This window comes from Oryza sativa, chromosome 11, assembly GCF_034140825.1.
Source record: "Oryza sativa Japonica Group chromosome 11, ASM3414082v1".
In the NCBI taxonomy this organism is placed as follows: Eukaryota; Viridiplantae; Streptophyta; class Magnoliopsida; order Poales; family Poaceae; genus Oryza; species Oryza sativa.
The window spans coordinates 22095623-22120227 of NC_089045.1; the positions used below are offsets into that span (position 1 = coordinate 22095623).

Consider the following 24605-nt stretch of genomic DNA (forward strand, 5'->3'; position numbering starts at 1 on the left):
CGCATCTCCAAGCGCTACGTGCTGGTGGAAGGGACCCTCTATCGGCGCGCGGCTAACGGAGTCCTCCTGAAGTGCATTCCTCGGGAACAAGGCGTCGAGCTTCTCGCCGATGTCCATGAAGGCGAGTGCGGAGCCCACTCCGCCTCACGCACCTTGGTTGGCAAGGCCTTTCGCCAGGGTTTCTATTGGCCAACGGCTCTCAACGATGCGGTCGACCTGGTCTGGCGGTGCAGGGCGTGCCAGTTCCACGCCAGGCAAACCCATCAACCGGCCCAGGCCTTGCAGACCATACCTCTTTCGTGGCCGTTTGCTGTCTGGGGGCTCGATATCCTGGGTCCGTTTAGGCGGGCCCCGGGCGGGTTCGAGTATCTGTATGTCGCTGTCGACAAGTTCACTAAGTGGCCCGAGGCTTATCCGGTCATCAAGATCGATAAGCACTCCGCGCTTAAATTCATCAGGGGCATCACTGCTCGGTTTGGGGTGCCTAACCGTATCATTACGGATAACGGCACCCAGTTCACTAGTGAGCTCTTCGGTGACTACTGCGAAGACATGGGCATCAAGCTCTGCTTCGCCTCCCCCGCCCACCCCAGAAGCAATGGCCAAGTGGAGCGCGCCAACGCGGAAATCCTCAAGGGCCTCAAAACGAAGACCTTCAACATCCTCAAGAAGCACGGCGACTCGTGGATCGAGGAGCTGCCAGCGGTGCTCTGGGCGAACCGAACCATGCTAAGCCGAGCAACCGGGGAAACGCCTTTCTTCCTCGTCTACGGCGCGGAGGCGGTCCTCCCATCTGAGCTCACCCTGAGGTCCCCTCGGGCCACCATGTATTGCGAGGCTGATCAAGATCAGCTTCGCAGAGACGACCTCGACTACTTGGAAGAGCGAAGGCGGCGCGTGGCCCTCCGAGCAGTGCGCTACCAGCAGAGCCTGCGGCGCTACCATCAGCGCCACGTCCGGGCCCGATCACTCTGCGTCGACGACCTCGTCCTACGCCGCGTCCAAACGCGTGCTGGACTGAGCAAGCTCTCACCAATGTGGGAGGGTCCGTATCGAGTGATCGGCGTCCCCCGGCCGGGCTCCGTTCGGCTGGCCACGGGCGACGGCACAGAGCTGCCTAACCCGTGGAACATCGAACACCTTCGTCGCTTCTACCCCTAGTGGGGGTCGGGTGTCAGGTCTCGGGCTCGGGCCAACCCCGCACCACCCCCCGGGCGTGCAGGGTTGGCCGGGGGCTACCACATGCATATACTTATCTTTTTTCTCTTCCGTATTTCAATAAAAGCATTTTCGATTTCCTAAGGACTGTGTCTGTGCCATTGTTTCCTTTTGAAGAATCTTGGCTTGAATTAGCACGCTCGTGCTCGATCCTGCCCTCGGTGGCCCGGGCCGGCTAAAATCGCCAAAAGGGGCCCAGAACCGAGCCGTGCCCCGGGGCGTAGTGAACTCCGGGGGGGAATCGGCAAAGGCCCACAATCGGGTCATCCATAACCCTCGGTCACCACGCTCCCGGCCTGGCCAGTCTCGACACGTGGATCTCCCCAGGCACTAGCCCCGACCCGCGCCATTTGAGGCTGAGACCTGGGCACGAGCCCTTGTTCAAGCCAAGACACAGAAGGACCGCGGCACAGACCATCCTCGTCTCATGCACACAACAAACAGAATTGACGCAGAAATTTCCTCTTTATTTGATTGCAGATTAAATTAGTCTATACAAGAAGGGGGCCCGAAGGCCTCGGAAGAAGAAGGAAAAGCTATTAAGATTGGAGGGGGCCTGGGGGCTCACTCCGACGCGCCCGGGTCGCCAGCCTCGTCGTCGTTGTCGTCCGCACCGTCGTCACCGCCCTCCTCGTCGGAGTCGAGGGCGAACGCGAGCCGAGGGGCCGTACCCTCGAAGCTGTGGACGATGTGGTCGGCGGCGTCCCGGACCTGCGCGCGCGCGCCGTCCTCGGTTCCGGGAGGGAACTCGTCCAGCGCTGCCCACGGGGAGAAGTCAGGGTCCCTGGCCTGGTAGCTTGCCAGTACGAGCTCCACCGCCCCTCGGGCAAGGTCCCTCGAGGATGACTTGATCGTCTCCTCGAGCTCCTCGGGGAGCCGCTGGAGGGTCCCGGCCATCTCTGAGAGGCGCTGGGCGAGGCCCCCCTGGTTGGCGGCGTATTTCGCGGTCCGCCCGCCCCAGAGGCCCGCCTGCCGCCCGGCGCGGTCTAGACGGGAGAGGGCGTCCCGAAGCATGCCGGGCCCTACCTCGCCCGCCAAGCGAAGGGCCTCGACCTCCCCGGCGGACGAGTCCAGCGCGCCCTGCAGCTCGGCGATGGTGTGTTCGGCGGCTGCGAGGCGAGCGGCTAGGTCGCCGTCGCCCGCGGCCGCCCCGCCGCTATGCGCTCTCGCGTCCAGCTCCTTCGCCCGCGCCTCGAGCTCAGCGGCCCGCTGATCCTGTGCGGCCCTCTCGGCGCGGGCGCCTTCCAGATTGCGGCGCGCCTGCTCCTCCCGCGCTGCCTCGCGGAGGAACAGGCTGTCCGCCAGCCGCTGCGCCGCGGCCTCGGCCTCCTCGAGAGCTCGTTCCCGCTCGGTGAGCGCGTCCTCGCGGAGGCGGAGTGCGGACTCCTCTTCAGCGCAGGCGGCCTCGTGCGCCGCCAGTGTTGCCTCCCGGATGGCGACGGTGGCCTCGCGGTCCGCCAGGTCCCTCTCCTTCGCGCGGGCGCGCTCCTCCAGCACCGTGGCGCGAGCCTCAAGGGCCTCTTCGCGCTGCCGGGAGGCCGCCTCGATCTCCGCCGCCCGCCGTTCCCGGGTAGCGGCAGCATCAAGGACTCCCCGGGCGGCGTCGAGCTTCTTCTCTAGCTCCGCCGCCCGGCTTCCGTATTGGAGGCGGAGGTCGTCCCGCGCCTCGTTGAGCACGGCGGTGACGATGAGGGCAGTCTCCCGCTCCTCCACCTCCCTGGCGATCTCCGCCAGGTCCCTACGACGGGCCTCGAGCTCTGAGGCGTGCCGGCGGTGTGCCTTGCGGCCCGCCTCCACCATGGCCTCCACCGAGCGCCGCCCCTCTTCGACGCGTGCCCACGCCGCGTCGAGCTCCGCCCGCTCCGCCTGCAGGACCTCCATCTGGGCACTTAACCCGTCCAACACCGTGGTGTTTGCGGCGGCCAAGGCCTGCAGGAGGGGCTCCGCGCTCGGTGGGGTAGCGGAAGGCAGAGGGGAGGGCCGCCTCGGTGAGGGTGCCGCACGGCTCGGCCCGCCGATCGACGTGCCGGACTCGGGGGCGTCCCCCGAAGCTGGCTCGTCCTGAGCGTCGCCCGAGGGGTCGGGCCCGAGCGGTGCGCCCGCGGCCTCGTCGTGGGTGGCCTCGGAAGTCGTCGTCGCCTCGGGCGGAGTCGGGTCGGGGGCTTGGCAGGCCGCCTGGCGTGCGTGCGCCGCCTCCGCCTCCCGGACTGACTCCTCGGCCCGGCGGAGTCTGGCCTCCTCCCGAGCGGCTTCCTCAGCCTGGCGAACCTGGACGGCCTCCTGGGCGGCTTCCTCGGCTTCCCGGAGGCGGTCCGCGGCTTCTCGCCGGTCAGCTTCCCGCCTCCGGGCCTCTGCGGTCGCCGTCTCCTCGGCCTCAGACCGGCCGGACTGGGAATGGCGGAGGGGGCGCGACGGGATCTCGCTGAGGCAGAAAAAAAAAACCAGAAGACAAAAAGAAACGGGTGAGTGAAAACTCGCCTTGGGAGATGGGAGAATGAATACGGCCGCGGTGGGTGCAGGGACGAACCTGCGAGGAGGTCGGCTAAACGACCACCTCGGGGGCGAGATGAGGTTCCCCCGGCATGGCTCGGTCCCCCCCATCTTGCGGAGCCGTTTCTTCTTTCGCTCCCCCTCGGGCTGCGACGTCGGCACGGCACCCTCCGGGCGCCTGCTGCTGGCACGCACCGCCCCGCCCCCTCAGGGAGGAGATGGGGAAGGGGTACACTCCTGCTTCCTCTTCCCCCGGGCGTCGGCAGGGCAGCTGCCCCCCGGGCCCCCGTCGCGGGGCCCAGAAGCACGACCCCCTCCCGGGGTAGATTGTTCCCCCCTGCGGCTCCCGCCCGCGCCATCGTGGCCTCGGAGGGCCCGCTCCCCCGACGCCCCGACCGCCAGCATGATGGTCAGGATGTTGGCGCGCTCTGGATCGCAGCAGAGGGGGAGGACTCCTTGGGGGATGAGGGATGCCTCCACGGAGCTGAGATTCAGCACCCGTTGGACCACCATCCTGAAGTCCTCAGGGTCCCAGTCCCATGTGCGCCCCTGGTGGGTCCTCATGGAGTCCTCGGGCCCGGTGTACTCCCAGGCGCCCCGGGCGCGCCGTTGGAGCGGCGCGATCCGGCGACGAAGGTAGTCGCCGAACACCATGGCCCCGTAAGCCCCTGGGATCGCAGACCCGCCAGGCGGTCAAGAACGGCGTCGTAGCCGTTTCCCAGATCTACCGTCGCCCGCCAGCTGGAGGCCTGCGCCGGGGGCTGGCTCGGAAGTCGGAGGCGCGCTTCGTCGGCGAGGGGGGTGTAGAACCAATCGCTCTTCCAGTCGTCCCACTTCTTGCGGAGGACGCAGGGAATGTAGCGGTGCAGCACCTGCCCCCGCGGCTGGAAGTAGCAGCCACCAACTACCGACGGCGGCGACACCGGCTGTACGGTGAAGAACCACCGGAACAGCCAGAGAGATGGGCGCACCCCGATGAACATCTCGCACAGGTGCGCGAAGATGGCCAACGTCATTACCGCGTTGGGGGTGAGGTGCGCCATCTGGAGATCATAAAACTCCAGAATATCCATGAAAAAAGAAGAGAATGGCGGGACCAGCCCTGCCATTGCGAAAGAGAGGAAGAAGACGGACCGCCCCAGGTAGTGTGGCGTCGGGCGTCCCTCGCCCAGCGCGACCACCTCCCGGCCGGTGGCAGATTCCGGCATGAATCGGCGCGGCAGCCCGGCCTGCCTCTCGCTCACGATGCGGGAAGGCGGCAGCACGCTACCGTCGAGCGGTGCGGAGCCCCGTGCCATGATGCCGGCGGAGGAGGAGCTTGAGAGCGAGTGAGTGCGGCAAGGGTAGGGCACAGGAAACGAAGAGTTAGAGCTCAAGTGGAGAAGGCAAGGGGAAGAATGGCGAGAGGAAGGAAACGAATCTCTTCCTCGGCGTCTTTATACCCTTGCCAACGCTATTCCCGGCTCCTCGTTTCCCGCGCCCACTACCTCGCCCCCTCGTTTCTCGCGCCCACGCCTCCACTAACCCAACTCGCTCGTTTGCGGCGCACGAGGCAGATGTGCGGCCGTAGCAGTTGAGATGGGACAGATCGTGCGCGCATTAACCACGCTCGCCAAACGCGAAAAGCGCCATCATCACGTCTCCAGGCGAAACGAACCGGCTCGTCCCGATTCGCGCGCTGCTCGAGTGATGTAGCGGTCTTAAAGAGGCCGCTCATTATTGTCGGTCGGTTTTCCCTTGCCGATGCGCGCGACTTGCGACCGATGGGTTCCTGCCTGCCTGTAGGGACCGGCCCCACCTGTCACCGGGCCTAAGGAGTGGCGTCACGCCCGAGCGCTTCCCTCGAAGGGGGCAATCGCCCTGGCGTAACGCCGGGGGCTATTGTCGGTGACATGGGGCCGAGGGTATCGTGACTAGAGGTTTGGGTAGCCGCGGTCACCCACGTGGCCTGACCCCCTCGGGGGGGTCGGGCCCGAGGATGATGTGGCCACCCCTCCCTCTGTCTCCCCGAGGGGTCGGGCCGCCCCTGTTTCGGCCCCGAGGGCTAGGGCGCCCCGACCCCCTGTGATTTTGGCGCCACGTGTATGGGTTAGGTGAGCACAGAGGGGCTCACCTAACCGCATTTATTGCGGGTTGGACGAGCGCGCCACGCCGCATTTAATGCCGCGTAGCGCACGCTTATCCGGTCCGTGACCGGTCGCAGTGTGTGACCGGTCACAGACCGGTCAGATCGCGGGTTAGGTGGCAACAGGCGGCCTGTCACACGCCTCGCCCCGTCCCGTCGGATTGATGAGAGCCTCCAGGCACTCGTCCCTAGCCGGAGCCGGCATGCTAACTCCTGGAGTTGGTATGTCAGTCCCGGCCAGATTCGTTCCAGGCTTCATCGCAACCATAGCAAGGAAGTCATTGTATGAAGAAAGGCAGACGTGCGGCATGCTAAACTGACGCGCGGTGGACAAGAGTGACCGGTCTGTGACTGGTCTGACGCCGGTCACGTCATAGGCAGACAACCGTGCTCCCACGTTGCATCTGCTTCCGGCGGAGTGGAGGTAGGTATGACCCATCCCATCGGAGGGTCATTCGGACAGCGGCCATTGCAAATCTCCACCCATTAATGAAGGAATGACAGGGTTATCCCCTGTGTCAGGCGAGTGACGGCACTGGGCCTTACTCAAGGACTAGCTGTGATTTAGCTTCCAGGCGAAGGCGCGAGCCAAGTTTGGGTCAAGATAGGGTGAGTCCCCACCCAAAAGAAGAGTAGGTAGAAGTGGTGCATGTGGTATCCCCTTGAGATATAAAAGGAGGACCTTGCCCACCGAAGTAAAGGACGGAGAAGAGAAAGGGGGGACGACTCGGAGAATACCTGAGCTCATAGAGGAGAGAAAGAGGAAGAGGGGTTCTAGAGCCTGAACTCTCTTGCTCTCCGGCTCTCTGTAACTCCTTCACACACAGATCCACCAGAATACAGGAGTAGGGTATTACGCTTCTCAGCGGCCCGAACCTGTCTACATCGCCCGTGTCTTGTGCATTTGCTCTCTCGCGAACATTCCACAGATCGAGGGTGAAGAACCTCACTTAGCGCCCCCGGCCGAACCGGCAAAGGGGGCCTGGGCGGTCTCCCGGTGAGGAGCCCCACGCTCCGTCACCTCCTGTGGGCCGGAATTAGGAAAAAAAACTGTTCTACATACATCTAAAGGAAAAACGATGAATAATACGTTCAAGAAAAACCTATGTACGGACTTATACGATAAAAGCGATAAAGTAAAGAAACAAAAAGCATACATCGTAGTGTCATTGAAAAAAAATCGATGGGCTTTAAAATAGGATTTTCTACTATTTAAAAATAAAATATAGTACTCTATAAATATATGCAGTTAAACTATATCTTGTATATAAAATCTATATATTATCTATTATATACTAAAAGTTAATTAAACTTTCTACAAATACTATTAAGCCGTCATGTGGCACTATAATAAATAAAAGAAATTCCTATAAATTCTAAGATAAAAGCAAAACATGTAGTCTTGATTTTCACATACCCGTTATTTTCAACTGGTAGATTATATCTATTTAAAAAACTCCCTTCTTTTAATCTCCCATTCTCGTAAGTATTGCTCGTAAAAACACCCCCCAAAATACAAGTAATCCCAAGTCGCCACATGGAACCCTAATAAAATAAAAAAAAATCTTACATTCGATTTTTATTTAAATCGGTGGATCTAGATCGTTAGATATATCTTAAAAACAAAAACCTCCCACGTCCGCATATCGTGCACCACGCACATACTGATCAATTTGTACGCTCCTTCTGTTCCTTTCTCTTTTTATATCCCTATCACAATTAAAATTAAAATTGTCTTTATGGAAAAAAATCACAAATAGGCATTAAAGTCCTTTAAACATCTTATAAACATTTCTAAACTATTGTGTGACACTCTTAAATTAGAGAAACATTCATCCATTGGTTTTCACTTAAATCAATAGACACATTATTTTACATCGTTATTCGATCTTTTTTTAAAAAAAAATCATCCCAAACCATATTCCCTTCCTCTCATCCCTATGGGCATTAAAGTACATGAACGTTTTGCTAAGCTGTTACTTGTCTCACTTAAATTAAAAAAAAATTCCAACCATCGGTTTTTTTTACTTAAACATTAACACATTATTTTAGGTCATCAGATCACTCTTTTTTTAATAAAGAAAACATCCAAACCCTCTCTATTTTTCCTTACTTTTCTTTGTTTTTCCTATCTCTATGATAATTAAAATTAAAATTATTTTTATGGGCAAAGAAAAGACCACAAACAAATCTCCACCTATTAGGTCTAGCCAACTTTTTTTTTTAAGTCAAATCAATAACTTAATACCCATATTGACTATATTTAATTGCTAACAAAAAATTACATTATGGACCCACATGCATATTGAGGCCTCCACTTAATAAAGGCAAAAATTTCTACGGGACATTAAAAAAACGTGTGATTAGCTGGGAGACACTACAAGAATGTATATCTGCCACAAGACACTGCAAAAAATGGTAATAAGCTGCCTGTATACCCACGATATTATTTTGTTATCCAAAGGAAAAGGAGATAGAAACAATTGCGAAAGTATGATTTTGCCCCTTTCTGCCATGTGCGGCTCGCATATAGCTCTGACGCCGTCGACGCCACGACATCGGCAGCGGAGGGTACGGTAGCACAGCACGCCACTGCGAGACCGACTGCAATAGCATGTGCTCTGCGGCGCCCTGCTCAACATGAACCAGGCGGTGGCCCACGTTGTGCTCCCCTTAACTGCGGTGTGTGGCGGAGCATCGGCGCCGGCATGGCCTTCGCGCTGCAGCGGCGACGAGTTTGGGAACAATACGGACCCATGGGCCTAGGCGCACGGGCCCTCCTCGATACCCCGCCCCCAGAGAGCCACCTCACCGGCTGCGGGTGCGGTGGCAGCGTTGGAGGTGAATGTGAGGCAGACTTGGTAGGGAGGGGAAAAATCATACTTTTGTGATTGTTTTTCTGTCCAATTCCTTTTGATATTATAAAATAATATCACAGATATTGAACAGCTAATTACTAATTTTTTCGATGTCCCACTCATAAATTAAAAACTACACGGTTTAAAGTAATTTTAGTTCACAATTTAAAAACTACCAGTGCTCAAAGCATGTTAAATAAGTTCATTTTTAGTTTATGATAAAGCAAAAGAATATTTTTTATAGAAACCACCCACACATGAACATTCACAGTAAATTTCACGCACATGCCCGCGCATATGCGCGGGCTACCTTCCTAGTTGCTTTAAAAATCATATTAATTTATCTTTTTTAAAAAATAATAATACTTAATTAATCATAAGAAAATACGTCGCTCTGTTTTTCGTGTGGAGAGAATGTGTTACCAACTCCACTGAACGAACACAGCCGGTTGGGTTTGGCCGGTGAACTGCGGATGCAGTGATGCGGCTGGGTGAAAACGGTTCGGAATCGGTACAATCTCTTCGAAAACGATGTTTGATCGGTTGGTAATTGATTATATATATCATTTAAACTAATCTACATCAATATTAATACGATGAAAAAGAAAATTAAAAAACATAAAATTTATCAATAGCTAAAAATGATATGGTTGAGAACGGTACCTCCTATTAAAAACGGCTCTCGGTCGATCGGAAATTTTCACGACTGTTTTCACCCGGCCTACTACGGCCCTATTTATTTCCCAAAAACTTTTTGCCAAAAATATCACATCGAATCTTTGGACGTATGTATGGAGTATTAAATATAGATAAATTAAAAAACTAATTGCACAGTTAGAGGGGAAATCGTGAGACGAATCTTTTGAGTCTAATTAGTCTATGATTAGCCATAAGTGCTACAATAACCCACATTTGCTAATGACGGATTAATTAGGCTTAAAAGATTCGTCTCACGGTTTTCATACGAGTTATGAAATTAGTTTTTTTATTCGTGTCCGAAAACCCCTTCCGACATCCGGTCAAACGTCCGATGTGACAAAAAAAAAAACTTTTCTTTTCAGGAACTAAACGGGCCCTACCTATGGGGCGAGGTGATGCACTCATGCACGTTCAACCGGACTGTTTCCCCGTGCTGCGCACGTAGGCATTCGTCGGTGTACTTGATGGATCGGGGGTTGTCCGGTTGAGAGCTGAGACGTGCAAGTTGCAGAGGGTTCGTTGTCAGTTATTAAGGATGCTATAGTACGAGTACTTGCTACAGTGTTTTTAGATGTTGCTATAGTTCTCGTTTTAGGCGGAGGCGGAGCTAGGATTGAGAAGGATTTGATGGATAATACTTTGTTAAAAGTCTTAGATAAAGCTTAATATATCATTGCTTAGGTTAATTATCTAATTAATTAGAGGATTATATAAAAAAAGGAACTGTTGGAGGAGACGAGGCTACTGGTCGTCCTCCTACCTCTACCACTGTTTTCAGGGGGTTATACACCCCTATTAATTTTTGACTTGGATTTGAATGCCTTCGCATTGATGCTACAAAGTGAAGTTTTGATATGAATGTTATTGCAGTAGTTAATACTTGTAACCATGTATGATTTGATCTTTGATTTATAGAAATCCAATGGATTCTGATTTGATTTTGACTTGCATAGTCCAATGGGTTATAATTTTCTACTAGTCAATACTTCGTCAAAAAAAAAAAAGCTAACTTCAGATGGGAAACATTCCATCTTATCCTAGGTTGGTTTTTTAAGGGATGGAGGAAGTAGTATTCCTTAGGAGTGGATGGAATAAATTAATATACAATTATGGTAATTTAATGCTTGATTCGATGTAGTTTTGGTTTAAAGAGTTTGATGTGCAGATTGTAACTTACATAATAATCTACCAAATGTTACTTTATCCCTATAATATTAATCAGCATAGATGTTGAACCATATCACTATATCCATCGATTTATATATGTCAGATTTGAGATGGTTTTTGTTTGCTTGGTTGTGATTCAGACATGGGTTGATTACATTTGACTATTACATTGTTCCAAGGATGGAGAACATAAAATTTCCTACATTCATTGGAGAAGTGTCATTATAAGTTTCCTACATTTAAAAAAAATATATTATTATTCTTTATCTATTTGGAGCCATTTCGTCATGATTTCACACCTATTAGTTATATGTCACTACTTATTATCCTTTTGATGTGTTTATCAAAAATTTTTTTAATGAAATTACCTTATTCTTATTTCTTCCATGCCCCTCTCTCCTCTCTATCTCCCACTGCTGGCAATCGACAACGATTCCACGACCACGCAATAATCCAACCAACGAGGCATGTTCTTGAGGATCTAGCAGCAACGGTGTTACTGTTGAGCATGACCAACTTGCCCTGGGCTTGACGGATCTAGCACAAGCACCGTTAGGTGCGACTGATTTAAACTTGAGTGGGCTGGTTTCACCACAATAACCTAATCAGTTGAGGTATACTCACTTCGCAAGAGGGGATATATCTTGAATATATATAAGATTGTAATATATGGCATTATTTCAAATAGATGACTAGTAATATTATTTTTTCAAAACGAGCAAATCTATAATTATATGGATTTAATTAACCATTTTTACTTTTGGCTTCTTTTTCGAATCAAACGTACGCATGGTGCTATGCTACGCTTGTTTACACGCAAGCTAGCTTGGTGTAAACACGAAAGACAAAAGGTTTATTTGAAAATATACTAGCTTGTAAATACCGTTCTCATGGGCCTTCACAAAAATGAATTCCGAGCAGAATCATGATTCGGACGCACGTGCTAACTGCGAGCACATCTGAGATTGATGTGCATGAACAAGTTGACGATCGAGGATATGACAAAAAAAAAAAGAAGAGAAAACAAAAAAGCCTTGCTTACGCAAACTAGACACGTGTAGGGAGATCACCAACTCCAACTACACTTACGTGTACTCTCTAGCTTCGATTTTTGTAGCATCCGGAGACGACTGGAATTAATTAATCAATGTGCATCGATCTATGATGCCAGACAACATGCACAGTAGCAGCTTAATTAGCAAAAACAACAATTAATTACATGTGGCGGCTACAAGCTAGCTAATTAAAGCTACGGCCTATGCAGGATCCTCTTGGCGAAGACGGCGGCCTCGACGAGCGACGTGATCTCGTCGGCGACGTCCGTCACGTTGCACTGGTTCCCCTCGAACGTCCTGATCCTCGCCGCCGGCGACCTCACCGCCGCCACGCAGTCCAGCAGGCTCTGGTTGCACAGCATGTTGAGGTAGTCATCTGCACACATGCATTAATTTCGACAGACACATCCCGTTATCAGTGTACACCGTATTAGGGTGTGAAAACGATCGGAAACGGTCGGAATCGGTAGCATCTCTTCTGAAACGATGCTCGATCAGCCGGTAATTGACCATATTTATCATTTAAACTACTTAGTATCGATATTAATACGATGCGAAAAGAAATTAGAAAAAACAAAATTAAAAAATAGTCAAAAACGATACGGTTAGAAACGGTACCCCTTAAACGGAAACGGCGCCCGGTCGATCGGGAATTTCCGTGACCGTTTTCACCCCTACACCGTATGTCGATAGGTGCGGATCCAACATGAGTGCAGGAGAACTCGATCGAGTTTTCCGGCTCTATTCTATTGGATCACCGTTGATAGAAGAAAAGAGGGAGGGAGAAACAATAGGAAGCTGAGGGAGAAAGGAGGAGACAAGCTCCCTCTCTCTAATCTTATATTGGATTTGAATTTGTCCCAATGTGTAGATGTTCAAAATGATCAAAATGATAAGTGAAAAAGATTGGTGTGGAATTCAGGGTTCAAAATTTCGGTTCTATCGGAACCCCTGATACGATATTATTTCGGCCGAAATTTTTATTTTTATTTTTGAATTTGATAATATTATGTTCAAAATTTGTCAAATTTTATTCAAAAATTCATAAAATTTCGAACCAAAATTTTCAAAATTTCAGTATTTCGGCCACCCCGATACAAACGAGCACACCAAACATTAAACCTGGTGTGGATACGTACTGTCGGTGGCCTGGACACATGCGTCGTGGAGCATGCAGCAGGCGTCGAGGGCGTCGCAGGGGGCCTCGCCGGGGCACCCGGTGTACGACACGCCGCAGTACTTGCCGTACCGCATCAACGGCGCCTCTGCACACGCAACACGCAAATTTCACAACAATTAACACTTGCTCACAACACAAATTACAGCAAGAGAAACTGACAAATTATAATTATCGATCGGCCAGGGAGAGTGGTATATATATACGTACGTACGTGCATACGTGCCCAGGCAGTGCTCCGACTCGCACGTCCGGCTGCACTTCTGCATCATCGATCAGCCAAAAGAAACAAGAAAAGAACATCAGAATTAGCCAGAACGATCGACCAACGAAATCGCCGGCTTTAACCTTTCCAGTAATTAACGATACTATGTCTCTCTAACGTACCTCGTCGTTGTCGGCGGCGGCGGCGGCGGGACCAGACGCCGGCGGCGCGCCGCCGAAGAAGCCGGCCAGCGAGTGGTCTGCGGCGGCGGCGAGCATGAGGGCGACGAGGAGAAGCTGCCGCCGCTGGGCGTCACCCATTATAATTTGGTACGTTTGCTTCGCCTAATCGCTGATCAGCTCGCCGTGATTCGCAGGAGAAAAGAGGCTAATAAACCGCGCGACGGGTGCGTGCAGATAGGCATGGTAGGTGGCAAATTGGTTGGGAAAAAATGGGAGCAATTCAAGTGTGTGTCAAACAAAAGACTTCCAAGAACTGACCATGATGTGCTCTTGCTCACAGCTTCGGTTTAATTTCTAAGAGGAAAAAAAAGGTTTATTTAAAAGAAAAGTGTAAATTATTGCCTGCAGATTGAAGGTTGTCAACTGTCATTGTACTTTGGCTGCATGTAAACAATGGATTAATCTGGCGATCATCTCGTTTCATCATTTTGTTAGCTCAACCGCATGGACGGATGTATTCATGTATATGCTGATTTGCATCATTGCATGCATGGATGTGGGGTCAGCCGGTCGGGTTGGTGATCGATCTCTCCGTGGGACCATTAGCCATGCTTGCATATGCATGTTGATTGATTAGGGTAGCATTGTTCATGGATCATGATGGGCGTCGGTTTTGACAGGAGATCGGATGCTCCGGTCCCGGCCGGCCCTTTCTAGGCCAGGTTTCTTTCCTGGGCCCATCCATCATCTTTTAATCCAAGAAGAAGAAGAGGAATAGTTTTGTTTTTCATGTGGATGGCAGGCAAGATCTTGTGTCCACTTTGGCTCATTCATCCTAGTAAAAATTCTGTTATAAAAGTCAGCTTGTGTCCTTTAGTAAAAGATATATGAAGAGTACAAACTCAGAACTGTGTTTTTATGGTGCGGTCCATATAGCATATTCTTTCATTTTTGTTTTCAAATATGACATTCTTTACTTCTTACTATCTCATAACTTTGTTTGTGGCATCGCCAAACATTGATGTTAGCCGATGTGGTAGACTTTTTCACCACGTCAATGATATATAGGCAAACACAGCTACTTTAAACATGGGGTAAATTGAATAGTTTGAATAGCTTAGGGGTGTTGGATATCTGATTTTAGAGGTGAGAAGATTGTTTTACACGGACGCTATAAAACAATAGTTGGCTTAGTTTTAGCTATCTTATCTAGAACACTGAATCACTAAAGTTTCTTGCAAAATTATCGTGTCACGTCATGAAACAAATATGCATGAGCCATTCCATTTTTATGGAGATGTTGCAAACCTTCTTTCACAAATAGGCCTGGGCTCCTACTCTCCCACGCCCCTGTTGTGAAAACAAAAAAGCTGCAAACCGCCTCATCTTATCGTCATCACGCTGTCCACGGCACTGCCTCCAAGGACGATAGACTACTTCACCTTTTACTCCCTCTTCCTTACGGCCAACACATCTTTCTCCTCGCCCTGCCTCCTCCTCTTAGTGGTAGATATAAATAAATAACCCAGTCTACTTGAGGTTATGGAAAATTAACAAGCAAGGAAGAAGCCATAAGCCAATCTAACGATAAAAGGAGCAAAAATAATAGGAGAGCCTTACTACTTCCTCCATTTCACAATGTAAGACTTTCTAGCATTGCTCACATTCATTTAGACACATGTATGTGTCTAGATTCATTAACACCTATATGTATATGGGCAATGCTAGAAAGCCTTACATTGTGAAACGGATGGAGTATATTACAAGCACGCATGAAGAAAACATCCTACTATACATAATATAAAGTTTATGGCCAATATTGCAATGGCGTTTTAAGACAATCACAACATAAATTACAACTCCACCAACATAAAAGTTGTTATAATTGTAGTGTTATAAAACAACTTTTTAAAAAATATACATATACATTTGCACTAAATGAAAATCTAAAAACAGACTTCCAGCTAACCAGAACTACAATATTATCTTTTTTTTAAAAAAAGAGAGATAGCAAAAACCCCAAATCACCAAAGAGCGCAAAAAAAAAAAAAACCTAAACCTATCTTTATCATACCCACACCGTCCACACACAGCAAACACCATTCCCACCCACTAAAACCCCTCCACGTGTCCCCCCCGAACCCAACCCACCTCCCCCCCAGCCACACGCCCGCACCCGCTCCCCTCGCCGCACGGCCCGCTCCCCTTGACCGCCACGTGTCCCCCCACTGACATGCGGGCCCCACCCTCCACCCACGCCCTTCCTCCTCCTCCTCAAATGAATCCCCACCTCCCCCTCCCCACCAAAGCCGCGTTCGCATCCGCCGCCGCAGCCGCAGCCGCCGCCGCCGACGCCGACGAGGAGAGGAGGAGAGGGAAGGCGAGAGGGAGGTAGGTAGGTAGGCAGTTAGCCATGTCGCCGGCGGAGCCGACGAGGGAGGAGAGCGTGTACAAGGCGAAGCTGGCGGAGCAGGCGGAGCGGTACGAGGAGATGGTGGAGTACATGGAGCGCGTGGCGCGCGCGGCGGGGGGCGCCTCCGGCGGGGAGGAGCTCACGGTGGAGGAGCGGAACCTGCTGTCCGTGGCGTACAAGAACGTCATCGGCGCCCGCCGCGCGTCGTGGCGGATCATCTCGTCGATCGAGCAGAAGGAGGAGGGCCGCGGGAACGACGCCCACGCCGCCACCATCCGCTCCTACAGGGGCAAGATCGAGGCCGAGCTCGCCCGCATCTGCGACGGCATCCTGGCCCTGCTCGACTCCCACCTCGTCCCCTCCGCCGGCGCCGCCGAGTCCAAGGTCTTCTACCTCAAGATGAAGGGCGACTACCACAGGTAAGATTCGATGGCCTTGATCTAGTATGTGCGCGCGGCGAATCGACCAAGAATTCGAGATAGGAGGATTTGTTAGGTCGGTGAAGGTAACATGTAGGGAGTTATTGGGGGTGTGATTAACTTCTAGGATATTCTTTTTTCCTTTGTTTATTATATGATTGGTCTCTGGGTTAATTAAGGTTGTACGGTAGGATTTGATTTGAGTTGTGCAGGTCCAAATTTAAGATCTAATGGTAGTTTTTTTTATGGGTTGATAGGTGTATGAGATCCCTTGTTACTGTACAGGTCTATGTTTAAGTCGTGGTCTTTATATATGATGTTAACATTTCCTCTTGGCGGTGAAAAAGTCAGAATTAGATGTGATGTCTGTTAATGGAGCGGTTGAATGCTAGTTTTCTTCATATTCTTGGGGATCTTGGCGCTGCCTAGGAGTTTGGTACCGATTAAAGGTGTGAAAATTTTTCATCTTGATGGATGTATGATTTCTCTTGGTGACGATTTGTGAAGGTACCTTGCGGAGTTTAAGTCTGGCGACGAGAGGAAGCAGGCTGCGGAGAGCACCATGAATGCATACAAGGCTGCTCAGGTTGGATTTGTGATAATATGTTTTTTTTTTGTACATGTGGATGCAATGGTTAATTGGTTAGTCTTGTGGTTTGAATTTAGTTTTTTGTTTTGCGTGTGTTGGCAGGACATTGCTCTCGCAGATTTGGCTCCGACCCACCCCATAAGGCTTGGGCTTGCACTCAACTTTTCAGTGTTCTACTATGAGATCTTGAACTCCCCTGACCGTGCCTGCAACCTCGCGAAGCAGGTCTGCTTACTCTACTTCTACATCCACTTCCATTTTCCCCTTTAATTTTCTATTCTGTTAGTTGCATCATGCATCTTCAATGTACATTTCTTTGTATGATATATTTTCATGCCAAGTATTTATCCACTATTGATTTTGTACCATTAAGGACCTGCTTTCTACTGGAATACTGGTTATACTGGAGATATCATGGTGGATGAATGGAGCTTTTTTTCTTTGCTTTTGATAAGCATGAAAGCTGACTTTTTCTAGTGGAAGTTGTACTTGCATTTCTTTTTATCGAAAAGGCATCCATGTTGCTCATTCTGAAGATATATGCTACTTTGTGAGTGCATGAATGATAAATTAATTTATACTAGAAACTTAAGCTGCAATCAGGTTGTTTCTGTAGCTGAAATCCCAAAACGTACTATTCAAATCCCTTGGCACCTGTTGGATGCATTTTTTGGCTGATTTTCATGACGAGATACAGTTTATGAATGATGTATAACTTATATGTTACATTTTGACTGTAAACTTTCAAGGTGATGTTGATCAAATGGTTGATATTTTTATTTTCTTGATTCTCCTGATGTTCCTTCTTGTAATTTGTGTCTATATAATTTTCATTTGCCATATACCCATGTTATAATTTTGACAGAAATTTCGCATGTTCCATTTAGACTTTGCATCATGTTGAACCTTCACAATCTTAAACCAAATGGTTAAAGTAGTGTACCTTTGTTTTGGAGCTTGGAACGGTAAAGAAGTGAGAATTATGCCATTTCTGTGTGCTGATAGAATTCTTGTGACTAACTCGTTCTAAGTGCTGATACATTTCTAGTTGCTTCAAATAAGTAGAATTAGCTATATAAGATGCGAAGGTTGTTTCTGTTCTTAAGTAATAGTGTGATCATATTTTATTTGACATTCACTTAAAAATCAGAACACGGAACATATGATTTGAATGAATCCATGTTTCTTGTAGGCGTTTGATGAGGCCATATCAGAACTGGACAGCCTTGGTGAAGAATCCTACAAGGACAGCACTTTGATCATGCAGCTCCTGCGTGACAACTTGACTCTGTGGACTTCAGATGCCAATGTGAGTTTCCTGAGCCATTTGATCGTTTCTGTCCTATCTTCGTGGTTCTGATATCAGTTTTTTTGTTTTCTCTTTTCTGCAGGATGATGGTGGTGACGAAATCAAGGAAGCCGCAGCTCCAAAAGAGCCTGGGGATCAGTGAGATGAATTCGGACGCCAGTCTGATGCACCATCTGTTGTTGTTGGGGCAATGGACATTGATGTCTTCGGCTTTCAGTAGCTATCTTCTAGTACACGAACTGTCGTCGCACCATCGCGGAGGAGACGATGATGTTCTTAAATTACTTAAGTAGTTCTGGGTCACGCTTTTGTTCAGTTGATAAATGATGGCTGGATCCTGGTTTTCTTGTTCCACGATGCCAGCCACAGGAAAAACCCTACTATTCTGCACTGTTAGAATGCTGTTATATTAACCATGTTTGACAAGACATTTTCAGTATGTTTGTATGACCGTCTTGGAAGTGTTTGGTTGAACCTGTCTCAGGGTCTTTGGTCCAAGACATTATTCACCTGGCTTGCTTAACTCGTTTTAGAGAACAAAAAAATATTGTCTGTATGGTGACATGCTTGAGTTCACCGTAATCTCATGACATTGCTGCTTCTGTTAATTTGACCAGTGGGCTATCTGCCAGCTTGTTTCGATGGTGACAAGCCTGGAATTGTTTGTAGCAAAATCTTTCCTACTCTTTCTGAATTCTGGTGGTGATCCCAGTTCTGGGCTGTCTGCCAGCTTTCTGATGAACGGATGAACAGGTTGACACGTTTCGTGAACTTTATATATAATATTTTTAAATACTGTTTTAAATCTGATTATCAACTTTATAAATTATAGTAGTTAATTCTTTCGATTTTGTCCCTAACAACATTTACAAATCGTTAAGCCCTTGAACACCAAAGAGCATCATGACCCGGAGGAAAGCTCGGGGCGCGTTGTGCACCGAATCACCGATTCTCTCTTCTTTTTCTTCTTTCAGAGACTTGAGATAACATGATCTGATTTTCTCCTCTTTTCTTCTTGCTCAGAGAGAATCACAGGATCTGATGAAGCTGGACGTCGGTGGGGTGTGGTCAAAAAAAGATGTCCCTCTCCATTGAAAGCAGCACACATATGCAGCCTTCTGTTTAGCAGTAGAATCTGATGCCCACAATCTGGGGGCGGCACCTCGCTCGCCGCACGCTGGTGTCCGTGATTCGCTGCATTTGAATCGGAGACCGAGATAGCAAACGCCGCAAATATATAATCTGCACATCGGATACCTCATACCTCTGCCTTCTCCTTTGGTACCTGCTTTTCGGGCCGCCTCGACAAGCGCCCAGAGATGCTGGTATAGATGTTTAATTACTACAGGTAGCAGCACAGAGTGTACACAAACCTTAAGATTTATAAGAACAAGATTACCACACGTGTGGCATATCTCCAAGCAGGTTTTGTCCTACAAAAGTCCTCGCTAACTTGTACTTGAAGAGAGATTATTTTTATCTATAACCGTCCAAGAATATGTGTGCTTTGGAACAATGGAACATGTACTAATGGGTAGTACATGCATTGACACAAATTGCATCAGAACATATGGAGCAGAGATATGCGCAAACTGAAGAAAACAAAAAAAAAAACTAGAACAAACCTTTATTTCATAACTTTTTTTTCAGATCTTTTTCCTAACTTCTAAGGATGAAAACTACCAGTAATCCTCTTTTTGTTTCTTTTTTACTACTATTACATAGGGTTGTGACAACAACAGATATCAGTAATAATCATAGGATCTAAATAAATAAGAACAAGCAATGGAGTTGGGAATCACTCATCTTCGTCGGGCCTGCTCGCGAGGCACAGCTCATGGAGCTCATTGAGAATCCACTCCTCCCCAGTGTGGCCACCCAGGACAAGAACCCTGGTGCCGCCAACCACGCATGTGCTATGACCCCAGGCGAACTTGGGTGGCTGGCCAGGGACGTTCAAAATCCTCCATGTCGGCTTCTCCTCCGCTGGGTCGAGGAGGAACAGCTGTGAGGGCGAGTGCAGCCCAGCGATGGAGCCACCGAATATGATTATCCGTCCACAGGGGAGGCTGACCGCGACATGATCGAGCCTCGGAGGTGGACCGATGCTCGGGAACCCGGTTGTCGCCAGTTGCCTCCATTGTGGGCTGTCTTCACCAGCGTCCATAGTGTAGGCATCACAGGAGCGTAGCCGGAGAGAGCCGCTCTTTGCCAACCCACCAAACATGAAGAGTTTGGTCTTACCAAAGACGGACAAGGTGTGGCCGAGGCGGGATGGTGGTGACCAGGATGTTGGGATCTCCTTCCATGCTGGTTTTTCCTTGGTGAGGTCAAGCAGGAATGTGTCACTGAGGAGCACACCGGATTCAGTGCACCCCCCTGAGACAACAAGCTTTGATCCATCCAGGGTACATGAACTGTGCCATGACCTCGGCAATGGTGGGCCCTCGCTTGCAACCTCCCTCCAGGTGGGCTGCTTGGCATCAAGGTCAAGGACAAAGACATCATTGAGCAAACCTTGCTGTCCACAGCCTCCAAAGACCACTAGCCATGAGCCATTCAGCCATGAGAGAGTGTGCCCCCACCGGCCGGGTGGAGAAGCTGAAACTTTGACACGGCGCCATTCAGGCTTTGCAGATTCCAGGTTGAGCACAAAGGTATCATCCATTGGCTGCATGTTGACTCCTTCACCTCCAAACAGGACAAGGCGATTACCAACAGCACAGGCACTGAAGTTGCAACGGGAAGGCTCAACACGACCTCCAACTGTAAACTTCCTCCATGAAGCTGCCTCAAGGGTTGTAAGCTCTCTTGCAAGACGACCCCATCCTAACATCTTGGTGCTCATCTCAAGCCTCACAGTGACGTCTCTTCCCCACGCGTTTTGACATACCATCTTTCTCAGGTGATCATTCTTGGTCAACTCATGCATTCTAGTGCAGACTGATCCGATGGATGCAACATCTCTTGGCGATAAGCGAGACAATATGTTGTGCGCCAGAACTTCATCTGAGAGCTGGAGGATGCAGCAGTACTCGGAACTTTGAATCTTAGGAATATGTTCATGAGAAGCAGGGTTGATCTCTTGAATGTTGGGTCTGTGGTTGGACTGTTGTTTATACACTGGATATGATACATTGCTAAGATCAATGTTAGCTTCAGAGAACAACTGGATTCCAATGACGTGAGTCACAAAACCATCATCCCCATGCATTGGAATGAGCCTTAGCCTGTTGTACAGTGGAGCACCGTCCTTCCGAAAATTCAATAGCTCACCTTGGAACTCAATTCCCTCATTCAAGCATCGCCGGATCTCTGAAACAACCATGGGATCAACAAGCGGATGTCGTCTTTGGGCACGTGGATCCCGGAATTGTAAGAATCGGCTGAAACAAGTTTGAGTCAACAGAGTAATGTGAGAAGCTTCTCTAGGCCCTCTGTCAAGTTATGTCACTGTTAGCTTGATGCAAATATGATACAGTTGAACAACTCGTATAAATGAAAAATGATAGTAGAATAACAGCAATTCAAGCATAGAGAACATGCATTTGTCTATTAGCTTTGTCGCAGACAACGAAGAAGAATGTGGCTTTTTGTTTGGTTTCAAATGTATTCTGTTAACCTAGTGCTAATTGCTAACATTGCTAAACATTAGGCAGAAACTAGTCCAGCTATTTTTTTTATGCTTTGTTGGACTTTAGTCGAAATGCAAAAAAAAAAAAAAAACCCTACATTGAATACTTAATTATGTTAGCCAATGCCTAGAGCTTATGCTGATTGCTGAATGTCCAAACTACTCCCTCCATCCCAAAATGTTTGACGCCGTTGACTTTTTTAAAAATGTTTGACCGTTCGTCTTATTCAAAAAATTTAAGTAATTATTAATTCTTTTCCTATCATTTGATTTATTGTTAAATATACTTTTATGTATACATATAGTTTTACACATTTCACAAAAGTTTTTGAATAAGACGAACGGTCAAACATGTTTAAAAAAGTCAACCGTGTCAAACATTTAGGGAAGGAGGGAGTACTTATGATGGAACACAGGTTTAACTAAACTCATCCAATGAATCTTTTGGAAATAAAATTAATATGTTTGGAATTGTTTGTGATGGCATGATATGTCAAAATGTAATATAAGAGACAAGTTCTTGCATCATGTAAGCAATTCAATAAATTGTTTTTCAAGAATTTTCATAATCTGACAAAAGAGAGGCTAATTGTGCAGACTGCACACAAGAATATTTACCATTCGACGTGGACGATTAGAGCAAATCACCACAAAATGGTAAAACGACATTTACGGAATGAGTCCCTAAAAGACTTTCCCCTTCTTTCCCAACTCACATCTCTCGTTTTCTGCGCGCACGCTTTTCAAACTGCTAAACGGTGTGTTCTTTGCAAAATTTTCCTATAGGAAAGTTGCTTTAAAAAAAATCATATTAATCCATTTTTTAATTTTTTTTAGGCTAGTACTTAACTAATCTCGCTCTAATCGCTTACATTGTTTTCCGTGTCAGGAGGTAAACCTTGCCTCCTGAAGACAGCCTTAAGCAGTACAGCACGAAAATCAAGTTCAAACATTTACAACCCAAGTCAAATTTCTCAAAGTTTATCTTCATATTACATCCAGAACTTCCATTTATGCTCAAAATTGAGTTCCGAATTCTGAAACTGACCATAATCAGCTACTTGTCAACTGAAAACCCTTGCAGGTGTAGTACTGTAGTACACTTATAAGGTTGTCACCAATAATAGCTTTCCATATTGTTAATACGGATCAAATTTCACAGTTGGTGTCCAAATTCAATGTTAATTTGTCATGTGAATACATTCATAGTTAATTATTTTCCAGTACCATCCAAGAGAGGAGGAAAAAGTCTTACTAATCCAGTATAATATATCCTCCTAGAGCACTAGCAGGCGACCACTAAATATGATATATGCCAATGGAAGACTAAAGTTACTAAGTATTAATTGGTAGCCCGGTGGTAAAAAATAAAAAGGCCTGGCTAAAACCGTGATGCTCCCTGTTGTAAATTTTTGTACCCACATGCTACAGACAACTGTGCTATATTCCAATTAATGGCCTACCCATCTCATTTTATATTCACAATATATGCTACAGTTTATTCTTCCATCATCCCTTTTTCTATGTGCAAGTGGCTACTTTAGTAGAGCAAGAGAAGAGAAGATATATCAGGGGAAAATATCTAACGGGTAGCCATCACCCTTGCTTGCCCAGCCTCTTCCCACCAGAAAACAAAAATGACCCAGAGCCAGAAAGAATATATGAACATTTCGTTGTTCGCCTCTAAGGTCCAATGCAAATATGCGATATAGAACTTCCATACACAAAATTTGTTTCAAAAGCCATTTCATAAATTTAGCAATAACATGAATATATCCAAACTAGATCGCGTAAGCACCTTTCAGGCTTTTACTGTACTTGAACAACATTATCTACAATTTACTTCGATTGTTGGCTTGCTCGTGCTGTGCTTAATGTGTAGATTAAAAATCAACAATGTCACCATTACTCAGAGATTGGCTCTAAAATACAGATGGTCTAACAGAAACAGTACACTTCAAATTCTGGCTAAATCTCATACTGGCATGATACCCATCTATAAATTTCAAAAAAAAAAAAAACAACCAATCAAAAGTGAGGATAAAATGCTAAAATTTACAGCAACTAGTCAGGAATCACGCATCATCGCCGCAATTGCAAGCATTAAGGCAGAGACAGAGTGGTGCGCACTCTGCACCGTACGCCTGTACAGGAACCCCCTAATTCTAACAAATGCGCATTAAAATCTCAAGGTTTGACTGCACGGCAAAAGCTCATTAAATTCAACAACACAGCCATCCACAACCACCATCAATCTCGCCAACATATCGAGCTGGAATCGAATCGAGAGCACCAAAAAAAAAAAACAAGCAGCATTTCGCCATCCCCATCCAACCACACCAGATCAGAGCAGAGCGGCATCGATCGGGGAACAGCTAAGAGCAGGGCGCGCACGAGGGCTCACCAGTTGCGGCCGAGGACCTCGTCGGCGCGGTACCCCGTGGCGGCCTCGAAGGCGGCGTTGACGTAGATGACCGGGAAATCCACCTCCACCGCGTCCGACACCACGATCGCCGCCGCCCTCCCCTCCCACGCCGCCGCCTCATCCTCCCCCGCTAGCCCCCCCGGCGGCCTCCACACCCACCCCACCTCCTCCTCCTCCTCATCCACCTCCATCCCCTCCTCCTCCTCCTCCTCCTCCTCGCACAGCTTCATCCTCTTCACCGCCACCACCCCGCCGCCTCCGCCGCGATCCCCCGCATCAAACATCTCTCCTCTCTCCTCTCTCTCTAGAACTTTCTCTCTCCTCGATGTGCTTCGAAATGGCGGAGGCAGAGCTGAGCTGAGCTGGGATGAGACGGTGGGGGAGATATTTTCGCGGCGGGGTTTATATCCGCGCGGGGTGGGTGGGGGAGAAGGGGCAGGGAGTTGGGGGTTAATTACGTGATCTGCCACCAAAATATCTCGCGGGGGGTGGTGGTGGGGGTGGGGCCCGCGCGGGCGGCAAAAGGACGGCGCACGGATGGGGGCCACTTGGGGGGGAGGGGGAAGCATCCAACGGCGCACCTTGTTTTGCTTTTTCCACTCGTGAGAGAGGTGGAGACGTGGAGTGGAAGGGAGAGTAT

The 24605-nt window shown here is 48.7% G+C and overlaps 3 protein-coding genes across 5 annotated transcripts; 1 reads left to right on the plus strand and 2 right to left on the minus strand.

Moving 5' to 3' along the window:
• Nucleotides 1-11501: 11501 nt before the first annotated feature.
• On the minus strand, nt 11502-13399 carry LOC107276155 (probable phospholipase A2 homolog 2). Its single transcript, XM_015761573.3, has 4 exons — nt 13177-13399; nt 13004-13052; nt 12752-12877; nt 11502-11988 (listed from the first exon to the last, which is right to left on the minus strand). Exons 1-4 carry the CDS (start codon nt 13312-13314, stop codon nt 11807-11809), a joined length of 495 nt encoding a protein of 164 aa, XP_015617059.1. The 5' UTR covers nt 13315-13399; the 3' UTR covers nt 11502-11806.
• Nucleotides 13400-15459: 2060 nt separating this feature from the next.
• Nucleotides 15460-18547, plus strand: LOC4350697 (14-3-3-like protein GF14-D). The gene is made up of 5 exons (NM_001404485.1): nt 15460-16008; nt 16516-16594; nt 16700-16822; nt 17790-17906; nt 17989-18547. The coding sequence occupies exons 1-5, from the start codon at nt 15590-15592 to the stop codon at nt 18046-18048; spliced, it is 798 nt and encodes a 265-aa protein (NP_001391414.1). The 5' UTR covers nt 15460-15589; the 3' UTR covers nt 18049-18547.
• A 944-nt stretch (nt 18548-19491) lies between these two features.
• On the minus strand, nt 19492-24342 carry LOC4350698 (adagio-like protein 3). Of its 3 annotated transcripts, none has more exons than NM_001423418.1 (2): nt 23945-24342; nt 19492-21292 (listed from the first exon to the last, which is right to left on the minus strand). In NM_001423418.1, exons 1-2 carry the CDS (start codon nt 24247-24249, stop codon nt 19705-19707), a joined length of 1893 nt encoding a protein of 630 aa, NP_001410347.1. In that variant the 5' UTR covers nt 24250-24342; the 3' UTR covers nt 19492-19704. The 3 variants fall into 3 exon arrangements, with proteins under 3 accessions (NP_001410347.1, XP_015617057.2, XP_066161157.1); XM_015761571.3 differs by having other exon boundaries at nt 19500-21343; XM_066305060.1 differs by having other exon boundaries at nt 19500-21343; nt 23945-24081.
• Nucleotides 24343-24605: the final 263 nt, after the last annotated feature.

Bases quoted from the DNA above. Each gene is read 5' to 3' on its own strand.
- LOC107276155 (XM_015761573.3), bottom strand. From the start codon at position 13,314: ATGGGTGACGCCCAGCGGCGGCAGCTTCTCCTCGTCGCCCTCATGCTC. The intron at 12,878-13,003 runs GTACGTACGTAT...TTGCGTGTGCAG, and splicing joins CTGCCTGGGCACGTATGCAC to AGGCGCCGTTGATGCGGTAC. The intron at 11,989-12,751 runs GTACGTATCCAC...GCATGTGTGCAG, and splicing joins ATGTGTCCAGGCCACCGACA to ATGACTACCTCAACATGCTG.
- LOC4350697 (NM_001404485.1), top strand. From the start codon at position 15,590: ATGTCGCCGGCGGAGCCGACGAGGGAGGAGAGCGTGTACAAGGCGAAG. The intron at 16,595-16,699 runs GTTGGATTTGTG...GTGTGTTGGCAG, and splicing joins ATGCATACAAGGCTGCTCAG to GACATTGCTCTCGCAGATTT. The intron at 17,907-17,988 runs GTGAGTTTCCTG...TCTTTTCTGCAG, and splicing joins TGTGGACTTCAGATGCCAAT to GATGATGGTGGTGACGAAAT.
- LOC4350698 (NM_001423418.1), bottom strand. From the start codon at position 24,249: ATGTTTGATGCGGGGGATCGCGGCGGAGGCGGCGGGGTGGTGGCGGTG. The intron at 21,293-23,944 runs GTGAGCCCTCGT...AACTTGTTTCAG, and splicing joins GAGGTCCTCGGCCGCAACTG to CCGATTCTTACAATTCCGGG.